Genomic DNA, 15,094 nt, shown 5'->3' with positions numbered 1-15,094 from the left:
GACAATGATTATAACAATCACGAAAATGATTATAACAACCAGGACCATGAATATAACAACCACGACCATGATTATAATAACCCCGACCATGATTATAATAACCACGACCATGATTATAAAAACCACGACTATGATTATAACAACCACGACTGAAATTAAAACAACCACGACCATGATTATAACAACCCCGACCATGATTATAATAACCACGACGATGATTATAACAACCACGACCATGATTATAACAACCAGGACAATGATTATAACAACCACGAAAATGATTATAACAACCAGGACCATGAATATAACAACCCCGACCATGATTATAATAACCACGACCATGATTATAAAAACCAAGACTATGATTATAACAACCACAACCATGATTATAACACCCAGGAACATGATTATAGCAACCAGAACCATGATTATAACAACCACGACCATGATCATAACACTCACAACTATGGTTATAACCACGACAATGATTATGACAACCATGACCATGATTATAACAACCACGACCATGATTATAACAACCACGACCATTCTTAAAACAACCAGGACCATGATTATAACAACCACGACGATGATTATAACAACCACGACCATGATTATAACAACCACGACCATGATTATAACAACCAGGACCATGATTATAACAACCACGAATATGATTATAACAACCACGATTATGATTATAACAACCACAATTATGATTAAAATAACCACGAACATGATTATAATATCACGTCTATGATTATATCACTGCTACCATGATTATAACAACCAAGACTATGATTATAACAACCACGATCATGATTTTAACAATCAGGACCATGATTATATGAACCACGTCCATGATTATAACACCCACGACCATGATTATAACTGCCACGACCATGATTATAATAACCACGACCATGATTATAACAACCAGGAACATGATTATAAGAAGCAGAACCATGATTATAACAACCACGACCATGATCATAACACTCACAACTATGGTCATAACGACGACCATGATTATGACAACAATGACCATGATTATAACAACCACGACCATGATTATAACAACCACGACCATGATTATAACACCCACGACCATGATTATAACACATACGACCATGGTAAAAACAACCATGATTATAACATCCACGACTATGATATATCACCCACGACCATAATTATAACAACCACGACTATGATTATAACAACCACGACCATGATTATATCACCCACGACCATGATTATAAGAACCACGACTATGATTATAAGAACCACGACCATGATTAAAACAACCACGACCATGATTATAATAACCACGACTATGATTATAACAACCAGGACCATGAATATAACAACCACGACCATGATTATAATAACCACGACCATGATTATAAGAACCACGACCATGATTATACCAACCAGGACCATGATTATAACAACCACGAATATGATTATAACAAACACGACCATGATTATAATAACCCCGACTATGATTATAATAACCACGACCATGATTATAACAACCACGACCATGCATTATAACAACCACGACTATGATTATAACAACCACGACTGTAATTAAAACAACCACGAACATGATTATAACACCACGACTATGATTATATCACCCACGACCATGATTATAACAACCAAGACTATGATTATAACAACCACAACCATGATTTTAACAATCAGGACCATGATTAAAAAAACCACGACTATGATTATAACAACCACGACCATAATTATAACAACCACGACCATGATTATAACAACCACGACTATGACTATAACCACGACTATGAATATAACAACCATGACCATGATTATAACAACCACGACCATGATTATAACAATCACGGCCATGATTATAACAACCACGACCATGATTATAACAACCACAACCATGATTATAATAACCACTACCAAGATTATAACAACCACGACCATGATTATAACAACCACAAACAAGTTTATAACAATGACGACTATGATTATAACAACCATGACCATGATTATATCAACAACAATCAAGATTATAATAACTACGACCATGATTATACCAACCACGACCAAGATCATAACAACTACGACCATGATTATAACAGCCACGACCATTGATAATAACAACCACGACAATGATTAAAACAACCACACCATGATTATAACAACTACGACCATGATTATAACAACAACGACCATGATTATAACAACCACGACCATTTTATAACAACCACGACCATGATTATAACACCCACGACCATGATTAAAAAAACCTCGACCCTGATTATAACAACCATGACCATGATTATAACAACCACAACCATTTTTATAACAACTACGACCATATTTATAAAACCCACGACCATGATTATAACACATACGACCATGATTATAACAACCATGACCATGATTATAACAACCAGGACCATGATTATAACAACCACGAATATCATTATAACAACCACGACCATGATTATAACAACCCCGACCATGATTATAATAACCACGACGATGATTATAACAACCACGACTATGATTATAACAACCAGGACAATGATTATAACAACCACGAAAATGATTATAACAACCAGGACCATGAATATAACAACCACGACCATGATTATAATAACCCCGACCATGATTATAATAACCACGACCATGATTATAACAACCACGACTATGATTATAACAACCACGACTGTAATCAAAACAACCACGACCATGATTATAACACCAAGACTATGATTATATCACCCACGACCATGATTATAACAACCAAGACTATGATTATAACAACCACAACCATGATTTTAAAAATCAGGACCATGATTATAAAAACCACGTCCATGATTATAACAACCACGACCATGATTATAACACCCAGGAACATGATTATAGCAACCAGAACCATGATTATAACAACCACGACCATGATCATAACACTCACAACTATGGTTATAACCACGACAATGATTATGACAACCATGACCATGATTATAACAACCACGACCATGATTATAACAACCACGACCATGATTATAACACCCACGACCATGATTATAACACATACGACCATGATTATAACAACCACGACCATGATTATAACAAACACGACCATTATTATAACAACCACGACCATGATTATAACACCCACGACCATGATTATATCACCCACGACCATAATTATAACAACCACGACTATGATTATATCACCCACGACCATGATTATAAGAACAACGACCATGATTATAATAACCACGACCATGCTTATAACAACCAGGACCATGACTATAACAACCAGAACCATGAATATAACAACCATATAACACGCGGACTTTGAACATATAATCAACGACTCACCAGCAAGGAATCGAACCCTCGACCTACTGGGTGGGACTAGGGGGATACCGGCTAGGCCACAAGGACACTAAAAGCAGTTCTAGACTCTGTTATATTTCACACAAAGCCTGTTCATTGAGCTGATGGCGCCGTGAACCTCATTGGGAAACTGCCCGTGCCTCTTATGTGGTGTCAGTAGCATTTTACCGAATCCAGCTGGTATGAAACGCGAGGTACATATATATACTTCATTTTTAGTCCATATAACACGCGGACTTTGAACATATAATCAACGACATATATATGAAAATGTGGATAAGATAAATCTTGATAAAAATCACACGGGGTTTAAAGGGGAAACAACGGTATACCTTAGCTTAGTATATATATATATATATATATATATATATATATATATATATATATATATATATATATATATATATATATATATATATATATATATATATACTATATATATATATATATATATATATATAGATAGATATATATATTTATATATATATATATATATATATATATAGTATATATGCAAGTAAATCACTGTAGGTGCGCGTGATCTAGGTATATGCTGATAACCACAAGGAAAGAAGAAAACAAGAAGTTCCCAAGCGCTTTCGTGTAATTCACATCTTCAGGGGTGAGTACAGACTAGAGAGAGTAATACAAATCAAGGTGTATATATACAGAGGAGGGTGAGAACAGGTCCACAATGGTCAGGTATTAGGTAATGACCCAACTAATCTTTAAATAGCACACAACGGTTGGTGGTCAGGTCAGATGGTCAAGTGACCCGGCCTTCTCACCTGATCACAAATCTTCTTAATTACAAAATTGTCCAGCTTGTACATGCCGTTACTCAAATTCATGTTGAATGCTTCGGTATGTTTAATAAGACTAGATTCTATGTTGTTCCTACTATCAATTGAATTACATGGTAATATTGAGGAGGCATTATCCCAGTCAATGCAATGCTTGTTATCCCTCAAATGAACAAACAGAGCATTGGATTCCTGGCCTGTCCTAACACTGTATTTGTGTTGTTTAATTCTAGTTGCAAGATCTTTACCTGTCTGGCCTAAGTAAAACATATTACATTCCTTGCAAGGAACTTTATAAATGCAACCAATTGTGTTGTTGGGGAGTTCTTGATTAACATTTGTTTAACAGTGCATGAGTTTTTAAATGCCACATTGACGTTCCAGGTTTTTAGCTGTGCAGGAATGTGTGAGAAATTTTTGTGAAATGGTAATATTAAGATATTCTTATGGTCATGGGTGGGCTTGGGATCAGTTCTATAAAAAGTTTTCTTAGTAATGTTTAAGCATTTGTCTATGAAAGATCTAGGGTATTTAAGGTTTGAGCCAATATTATATATATATTTGTATTCCTCATCGATGAATTCCGGACTGCAAATTCTCAAGGCACGTAAAAACATTATTGAAAATACTGACTGTTTGACTTTATTATGGTGGGCAGAATAATAATGAATGTATGAACACACATTAGTTGGTTTTCTATAAATACTGAACTTAAAGGTGTTACCTATTCTATGTATCAGACAGTCTAGGAATGGCAATTTACAGTCATGCTCTAATTCCACAGTGAATTTGATCGAGGGGGCTAAGTTGTTAAGTTGTGGCAGGAAAGCTTTTAGGTCCTCATTACATGGCCAGTGACATAATACATCATCAACATATCTAAACCAGACTGCTGAGGGTGGTAAAATATTACTTAATAGTTTCTTTTCAAAGAATTCCATATATAGGTTGCTTAATACAGGTGAGAGTGGATTACCCATTGCCATACCAAATTTTTGAGCATAATATTCCCCATTGAATTCGAATTTGCAATCCTTAATACATAGTTTGATGAAGTCGTCTTTCGAGACGGGCAGTGAAATGTTATCCAGGGAATCTATGAGGAACTCTAGTAAATCATCAACTGGGACCTTTGTAAAGAGTGACGTTACATCAAAGCTGACCAGTTTAAAATCATGGTTAATGTGTAAGTTATTGAGTTTATCAACCAGATCCATATTATTCTTGATATTGGAGTTAGAAATGTTGCCAACTAGGGGATTTAGTAAAGAAACTAACCATTTAGATAGTTTATAAGAGATTGACCCAACTGAGCTAATGATGGGTCTTGCTGGGTTACTGGGCTTGTGGGTCTTGATTACACCGTACATGTATGGCAGTGGAGGGGACGTTATATATATATATATATATATATATATATATATATATATATATATATATATATATATATATATATATATATATATATATATATATATATATATATATATATATATATATATATATATATATATATATATATATATATATATATATATATATATATATATATATATATATGTATATATGTAACCACAATGAAAACGTGGATAAGATAATTTTGATAAACACACTGGAAATGGAAACAACGGAGCACCTTAGCTTTCGTCTATTCAAGACATCTTCAGAGGACACTGGATTACATGGACAGAGAGAGGCTTAAATATACAGGGTGACCTTATTAAACATGAGGTCAGGTCATAATGATGTCATCCACTAATCCCTACACCAACACACACGGAGGGGAGCTTAAGAGAAAGGGAGCGACGTGACTAGTCAGGTCAGGTCAAAAATAAGGGGACCCACTAAATAACTATCCTACACCTAGCCCAAGTTTTTCAAAAGCATTTTAACCTTGGGCCACTAACAAATAAATTTATAAACATATTATCAGTTTTGTACTGACCATCCATAAGGTTTGTAGGGGCATCGAGATAATAATGTTGTCTAGCACCTGGGATGGAAGGAAACTCTAATGTGGTTTTCTTATATATAAGATAGACAGTCTGGTGCTGGAGGTGCTTGTTCTGGAAGATGGTTGGTGAGGAAGCTCAGAGGACAGCTGGTGGGTCGCCATGCCTCGCTGGCGGGAGCGAGGACCGCCAGGCAGGCGAGGAGGAGCGAAGGCAGCCAGGCAGCGGGAGAGGAGGAGGTGTTGCTTGTTCAAGAAGAATAGTCAGGAATGAATCTCAATGGAGAGAGAGAGCTTATATATCCAGCAGCAGCCGCTATGAGTCATGTTGGGAAAAACCCAGAAATGCCGGTGACTGGTTCCGTTGCTAAGATACGGTAACATCTGGTTGGTTGCTAGGGAAGGCGGCACATTGGAATGCGATACGCAGTTTGTAGGGGAGACGTCCACTACAGGTTTATTGATTTTAATTCCTTAATCAAACTAGCTTCAACCAGAAGTCTTTCTGTGACGCAAGATGACCTGAATACTTCCTGCCAATGGGATGATTATTATTCCTAACATGAACGAACAAGGCACTGCTTTCAGATGCTGTTCTGATATTGTACTTATGTTGTTTGATTCTGAGCTGCTATGTTTTTCCTGTCTGTCCTACATAATTACAATTACATTTGCTACATGGAATACAATAAACACTTCCATTTACATTCAAAGTTGTGCTATTTTTTATTAACATATTGGTAATGGTCTAGTCATACTTGAAAACAACATTAATATTTAGTAATTTAAGAGACCGAACTAACGGGACAAATTCATTGCGATAAGGCAGTCAAAATATTCTTAAGTGTAGGAATTTGCCTGGTTTGAGTAGAATGAAAGGATTTTTTAGCCCTTTTAAAACAATGATCATCAAACACAGAAGGGTACCCGAGTTTCTGTGCAATGGAACGAATGTGTTTCAATTCTTCTTCAATAAATTCAGCGTCACAAATACGCAAACATCTCAAAAAATATAGCAGAAAAAACTGACATTTTGGTAGACGCCAGGTGACTCCATAAATAATGTATGAAACCGTTCACCTGTGTAGGCTTTCTGTACACCTTAAATTTGTAGCTATGGCCATTTCTAATTATAAGCATATCAAGGAATGGAAGGAATCCATTTATTTCTCTTTCAAATTTGAATGTGATACTTGGGACAAGATCATTAAGGTTGTCTAAAAATTCCAATGGGTCACTGTTTCTAGGCCAAAGACAAAGAACATCATCTACATATCTATACCATGGAGGAATAAAGTCCCCTATACTGGGTAGTAATCTAGCCTCAAAAATCTATATAAATACAGGCTAGATGAGCAGAAAGACAATTACCCATGCTCATGCCAAATATTTGCTTGTAAAACTTCCCATTTGCTCTAAACACATTGTCAGTTACGCATAACTCTATCAATTTGAGAAAAGTATCATGTTCAATAGTTAAATCTAACAGTTGTAATTTATCTTTAAGAATGAAAGTAGGTCTTTCACAGGTACTCTAGTGAAAAGTGAATTTACATCAAAACTTATTAATTCGCATGGTTCATTGTGTTTTTGAGTTTATCAAATAAATCACTGCTATTGTGTATATGTGAATTTGATATTTGGCCTGTAAGAGGGGATAGCATCTTTACCAGCCACTTGGATAATTTGGAAGTAACAGAACCCACAGAACTCACGATAGGACGTAATGGATTATTAAGCTTGTGTGTTGGATCAATCCATACATCTTTTGTAAGCTCACAATACGTGCTTTCATCGCTTAGTAATGAATTCATCTTATCATCGTAGTCACCTTTATCCAAAATTATAACAGCATGTAATCCAGTTGCCTCTGATATAATAAATCATCATAAAAGGTATCAACGTCCTGTGGTTCATAATCCATACCAATCCTGTATAGTAGTGATCAGCTCCTGTTTTTTGTCTTCCGGCAACCAATATCTTTTCCGCTTAATTAACTTCTGTGAGCTGTTAACATGTATAGTAATTCGTAATGCAAAATGATCACTACAAATCCCTAACTATGTCAGCATTAGCTCTGTATTCATTATTTATATATACCGCTAATCTAATTCCTTCTCCATTTACAGTATGTGGGTAGGCTCACGATTTCCCAATATTTAAATATCATCAACCTCAAGAAGTATAAACCATTTCTCACTATTAATGTTGCTAAACCTAGTACCCAGGACTTCAGGTTCAGCATTAATATCAACACTATCATCATTAAATAAGCGCTGGGGCATGTCCCTCAATATCCAAACTTCTTTGATTATGTTCACAGATGCTAAATGTCATACATATAGACCTTCCTTGACGTAGATTTTATCACAAACTTTCAACCCCATTCTGCTTGTCAGCTATTACCAATTCAACCGGTACATTTTTTCCAACATAAGTTATCAGACCTCTTGTATTTTTCTATTGCCATTGGTACCAGAAACATTGATTATATTATCACGCAAATTACCAATTTACCATCCCTCTGTGCCGTCTCTTGTAAGGCTATAACATCCACTCTTATACAACAGTGTTAAGCATGTACATCTGTGGTCCTAGGACGTAAGCTATTTACATTCCATGGAAGTATACTAAACTAGTGTCCTCCATTTTCCCTATTAACAACAGAAACTAACCTTTATTCTCTCTCATTCTCAAACTGTTCCATTACTTTTTTCACTGAGCTAATACCTTATCATGTAATACCTGCATGTCACCCCACTTGTGGGTTATCTTCTTCTTTATATTCACATTTCCGGTCCCCTGTAAAGCAAAGATGGTTTGTTGACTTTTATTACTGTATTATTTTCAACCTTTCTTTCCTTTTAGTTCAACATCCACATTTCTATGTTCAGCAAACAAGTACCATTTTCTGTTGTCCTCTACCTTTTTTTCTAAGCATCTGAACTTTACCTGAGCTGAACTACTACACCACACCCATCACCAAGCTTGCCAATTACCTTCTCTTCCTGAATAACTTTTTGGTGCAGCTCCTGCACCATTTCCTCAAGTCACTTTCAACGTGTCACTCTGTTCCATCCTCTTCTTCCACACGTTCTCAGTTGAATAGAGCTGCCCCACCCGCAACTCCTCGTCTTCCTCCTTTCTCGCTGCCAGACCTCCCCATGCTCTGCCACCGCACCCTTACTTATCTGTGGTTTTTATTGTAAAATTGAGGAACCTGTTACTATGCGCGCCGCCACTATTGTGCAACAGCACGGCACACAACATGTTGTCCCAGACCATTTTAATTCCACATCTCTATTGAATTGTGATTTTTCCACGGCAACGACACCTTTATATCTTACTTTGACATTTCCAGTCCATATGGCCCTACCTGCTGCACTTTTAACACAGAACTGGTTGTTCAATAAACTTTGCAATTCTCCTACAGTATATCCTATTCCAGAAATTAATTTTCTTCCCAACGTCTCCCTTTATCAAGGCTACCACTTGATTCTTCTTCTCACCTCGGATTTCGTGTCGCTTTGCCCATACGAATCGTGTATCGTCAAGTAGAAAGTCAAGATCCAGTATTACCGGGTACATGAAAACGATCATCTTGGTGTGCTGTTTCTTTGTCCTCTGTCATCGTCAAAATCACCTCCTTAAACCCTGTCGTCGTTTCAAAACTTGACCGCCTCATCCCCAGCTATACAGTCAGACAGGAATTATTATGACCTTCCCAAACAGGGTTCAAACCTTTTTATGCTCTCTTCCCAGTGTAGAGCCCATACACCCGCCTGCATGATATCCGTAATTAATTGAAAGTTTAACCTCCTCCTACCTGAGCGGTTTCACCACCAGTTGTCGGGCACATTGGTACTTTCAAGATGATCCATTCGACTAACCTGCTGCGTATTATTCCCAGTTGAATTCTTTCGGCTTTCTTCTGCGTGTGACGTCTTTTTCTTTCTATCATTCTTGATCTCATCACTATCACTTCCTTCACTTTTCTTCACCAACTCTCGCCTCCACTTCTTTTCTTTCTTACTAATCACCTCTTCAAAGCTGTCTGTCACCTCCATTGTTGTTGGCCGCGGATCATCTGCTTTCGATTCGCTACTTGAAAGCCGCAGGTCGTCTTCTAAGCTGTTCAGCAGTGCTATGGGTTTCTTCTCTAGCCAAATCCTTCACAAGTTTCTGCCCACCACTTGCCCCAGGCATGGTGTAAAGCTTAGGCAGCCAGTGAAAATCAGCAGTTTTATCGCAGAGTACAAGGCTGACACGTCCGACCAGTATGGCCAGCGTTCAGAGAATGGTTCGACATGGACAAATGAGGCATAGAGTTTCGATCAAGTTTCTAATTGTGTTAGTGTGGCAGCACTAACTCTGACTCGTTTCAGAGTGCCGATCACTTGGTTCGAGCACGTGTGGCCGAACGCCTACACGCGCAGGGCTACCAATGAGAGGAATGCTTCAGGGGCCTTTTTGAAACACTTCGTTTGTAGTGTCAGTTTGTTTCGCGCAGGAATTGTAACGGTATTTTTTTTTTTACCGAGTGTAATCAAAGACAAAAGTCGTGTCGCGGTTTTGTCCGAAGATTAAATATAACTCGTGAAACATTATGAGAACCCCTTACCACAAGGCGGAGTGCACCAAATGTTTAGCCCTTTAACATATGTTTTCACCAAATTTCACGACACGACTTTTGCCTTTCATTGTACGTACTTAACTTTTTTTTTCTCAATATTATTAAATATCTTCAGAGTTCTTTTTGGTCACATATAGCAAAATGAATGTCTCACCTTCCTGCAGATACCTGGATATTGACAAACATTCCAGAATTAAAGAGATACAAAAGAAATATGAATTCTTCAAACAAGTTCTTGGCTAGCCAGCCTAATGTGGTGGGGTTTTTTATTAGAACGCTTATGGGCATTTATCCATTCATCACAAGTTTTCTTATCTCAAGGATATCTGTAAAACTTAATGTGCTCGCTCCTTCGGATTTGAGTTGTGTTGCTGCACCCGTATATTTAAGATGACCAGACGTCCCTATCTTGGCGGGACAATCTCGATTTTTTAACAAGCGTCCCGCATTCTGACATTTGTCCCGAATGTCCCTCTTCATTGGCGAAAGAAAAAAATTTTGACACGAAATTCGAAACATTTTTGACAGAGAGAGAGAGGTTGGCATTGGCACAAAAAGTAATGTTTGGGTGTTACGTATCGTAAACGAGTGGCAAACCCCCGTACAATTGTTACAAATATATCTTAACCTTTATGCCTTATCAGAACTGGATAAACAGTTGAAGGATGCTCATTGTGTAACAATGTAAACTGATGTAAGCAACCATGGGAGCACCAAAATCTTCCCTGAACTGACTCACTTCTTTCAACCCTATGAAGGTGTTCAAGTAAACCTCATCGACTTTCAGTCTCAGCCTGGAGAAACCTCGGATATTGTGGTAAACTATTTCGGAGATATTATCAAACAACATGATCTTGGCAAGAAATTAGTTGCTTTCTACGGTGATAATACAAACTGTAATTTTGGTGGAGCTTTAAGAAAAGGAGTTAATAACATTTTCAGGAAGCTTAATACTAACTTAAGCAGAGAATTTATTGGTACTGGTTGTTGTGCCCACACTTTAAATAATGATGTGCAACACTGTCTGCGGCTGTTTGCCAATTGATGTAGAAACAGTTGTTGTTAAGATATATTCATATTTCTACTTGTATACAGTTAGAGTAGAAGACTTGAAGGACTTCTGCGATTTTGTGGAAATTGAATATAAACAGCTACTGGGGTACAGTAAAACAAGATGGTTAGCACTAATGCTTGCTATTGAGAGAATCCATAGAATGTTTTCTGGCTTAAAGTCGTATTTAACCAGTCAAAGCAAGTGTCCTGTTGTGCTGAAGATTTTTTGAGAACCATTGTGCAGAAGTCTGGCTCAACTTTGTGCATAGTCAGTCAGCCACCTTCCATCAAGTCATCTCAAAGATTGAAGGGGAAGATATAACAGCAGTAGAAGTTATGATCGCTATCAAACTTGAAGAAGATGGATTAATTGATTCACCTGCATTGAAGAAAACAGTTACAGATTTTTATGACACATGTGTTCAGTTTTTAGGCCAGTGGACAGGTCACTTTCAAGACTTTAAACACAAGCAGTGGGCCTCATTAAAGCAAATACCAAAATGGCAAGATGTTGAGAAAACAGTGGATTTTGCTGCAGAAAAGAAATTCAACGATTTAAAGTTTGATACTGAGTTATTTGACTAGTTTTGCTGTATTAGAAGTTATATCTCTGAGGAAAAAGTGTCAGAGTGGTATGCAGCAAAGTTACCTACAGACCAGTGCTGGGTAGAAATGTTTACTCACTTTAAAGACAGAGGTATTACCCACCATCACATATTAAAATTGGTTCAGTTCAATCTGTGTCTTCCTGGAACAAATTCATCTACCTAACGTGTTTTCTCTCAAATGAACAAACTGTGGACATTTGAAAAATCACAAGTAAAAGTTCCAATCCTCAAAGCCTTACTAGTCACTAAAGTTAACTTCAAGCAAACCTGTCTGGAATTCTACAATATACTAAGATCAACTCCAGAGTTGTTAAAACAAATTTTATCCAGTGAAAGATACAAGCATTAACAGGTAATTAGGCAAATACCATTGTTATGTACAATTGTTTTGGTTTTGGGTCAAGTATAACTGTAATCGGTGTTGGTGTACGGGTTGTTTGGTTTTTCTTTCATAATTTTTGGTATGTCCTGCTTTTAGCTCCAAGAAATATGGTCACTTTACGTATGTTGCACAAATAACCATAATTATAGAAACACTGGTCCCGGGAGTAGAGGCGAGCATAAACACGGAGGTCACCAGAGCACGCGTGTTTACAACAGTGACGTCACCGAGCTGTGCATTGTGGGTAAAGCAAGTGATCGGTGAACCATCCTTACTGTCTCTATTCCTTGGTAGGTAGTAGGCAGCTATCAAACGAGGAAGTACTACCGCCTGGGAAGATATTGGAAGCATAATGTATTGTCTAATGGTAGACCCTGCTGCCATATGGCATCAAAAAAATTGTGACCAAATCCCAGATTGCTGGTCGGACTGACTTTCTGCCTCATTTACTCACAATTGCAGGGTCTCAATTGTTTCTTAGTTTAACAATACAACATACATAGTGTATATCGTTTCTCGCTCTTGATTTTTCTTTTTTGTATTTATTGATGGTTCTTTTATTATTATTATTATTATTATTATTATTATTATTATTATTATCATCATATTTTCGCTCCCAAGGCCCTGATGTGGGTCAGTGACCTGAATCCAGATGGGCTAATCCCCCTTAAAAAGAGTGTGTATGAGAGAGAGAGGGGGGGGGCAGGTGTTTATCAGAGAGGGGAGGCAGATGTGTATGAGAGAGGGGCGAGGGGGACAAGCATGTGTGAGAGAGGGAGAGGGGTAAGTGTGTATGAGTGAGAGGGGGGTAGGTGTGTATGAGAGAGGGGGTGCAGGTGTCTATGAAAAAGAAAGAGGGGAGGCAGGTGTGCCTGAGAGAGAGAAGGGGGGTAGATGTGTATGGGAGAAAGAGAGAGGGGGAGACAGGTGTTAGAGGTACTCACATGTGTTTCTCTCGACAGGTGTGGAGTTGCTTGACTCGCGGGACTCATCAGGACGACAGAGGTTCCACGTATACCCGCCTAACAAGGTGCTCGACCCACGTCAAGCCAACAGCTTTTGGCACCTCTGGCTCAAGAAAATATCCGTCTTGCCTTATAAATTTGTGAGTTGTTTTGAATTTTTTTCGTGAAATAGTTCAAAGAACTTGTATCATAGTTCCGGCGCAAATATCCGTTTGAGAATTATCCACCAATGATAATATAAACAGTATATCACCTCAATCAGGCGAATTATATTGACCAGGAGTCACTTTGGAGGTTTATAGGTGCTATAACCACTGGCAACGTTCCTTGTACTCATATGCCATCAAAATTGTATCGTGCCACCTCAGAATCCCAGAACTGACCCCTTAAACGTCACTGGTTTCACAATATGGTGTACCGACAATCCTGTTTCATGCACCGACGCTGTGAATAAGAAAAAAATATATTGTCCACCACGTCACCAATTGTAATCAGATTGTGTCCTTATGTCGATCTCGTCACGTCCAACTAAATCTTGTTTTGTTTTTGTTTTTTGCCTTGACAGGGGTTCTCTGAGATGAGCAAGGAGGTGATAAGCTTCCATTATGTCGACGCCCAGACCATGTACCTTCTCTACTACCTCATCTACTTCGTCAATCCCGGCGCTGCCTCCAACTCCACCTTCCGTAGTCTTCGGGAGTCTCTTTTCCACTCTCCGGAACCTCGAAGACCTGCATTATTGATTTAAAACACCTCTACGACCTTCTCCACATTTCCCCGGACCCCGCACCTTCACACACCCCTTCCCCCACCACCACTCTGAACCCTTATCATCATCACAGGTTTGTAGAATATCCATTATGAAGGGTAAGAAAAGAGAGAGACGATTAATGAAACAGTATGTTAACAAAAGGAAAGTAAAATATATTCCGATGATAAACTAAATTTGGGTTAAGGGTTGATAACATAAGGGTTAACCCAGAAGGAAATCACGCCATATTTTATTATATAAACTGCCCATGTTACCACCCACAGCGATTACAAGCAGTCTAGCGTAGAAACAAAAGACTGCAACTACTGAAGGGTAGAAGCTAATTCTTAAAAAAAAAAAAAAAAGCTTATTGGGTGTCCAGTAGTTTTATCATAGCTACACAAAACTCCGGACAGATTCTGGGCTCCTTTCAGGCAATTTCAACAGATATGGTCGGTTGGCAATCCTCTGCAAACAGTCGACGATCCTCCTATGTAAAACCGCACCAAATAAGTTATTGGCACAGATCGAGATGCCTTGCCCGTTAACAAACGA

The 15,094-nt window shown here is 37.9% G+C and overlaps 1 protein-coding gene across 1 annotated transcript in view; it reads left to right on the top strand.

Annotated features, from left to right (window-relative positions):
• The window catches only part of LOC121853609 (glycoprotein-N-acetylgalactosamine 3-beta-galactosyltransferase 1-like), a 117,240-nt gene that overhangs the window by 101,892 nt on the left and 254 nt on the right, over positions 1 to 15,094 (top strand). Inside the window, exons 6-7 of the mRNA XM_042347868.1 lie at positions 13,786 to 13,928; positions 14,354 to 15,094. The exon at positions 14,354 to 15,094 is cut by the window's right edge and continues 254 nt beyond it. Coding sequence (XP_042203802.1) covers positions 13,786 to 13,928; positions 14,354 to 14,536 — 326 coding nt within the window. The 3' untranslated portion in view covers positions 14,537 to 15,094. The remainder of the gene's footprint in view (positions 1 to 13,785; positions 13,929 to 14,353) is intronic.

Source organism: Homarus americanus, unplaced genomic scaffold, assembly GCF_018991925.1.
Source record: "Homarus americanus isolate GMGI-L3 unplaced genomic scaffold, GMGI_Hamer_2.0 scaffold4896, whole genome shotgun sequence".
Classification (NCBI taxonomy): domain Eukaryota; kingdom Metazoa; phylum Arthropoda; class Malacostraca; order Decapoda; family Nephropidae; genus Homarus; species Homarus americanus.
The sequence above is the reverse complement of the archived record's forward strand: the minus strand, read 5'-3'. Positions and strand labels throughout refer to the sequence as shown.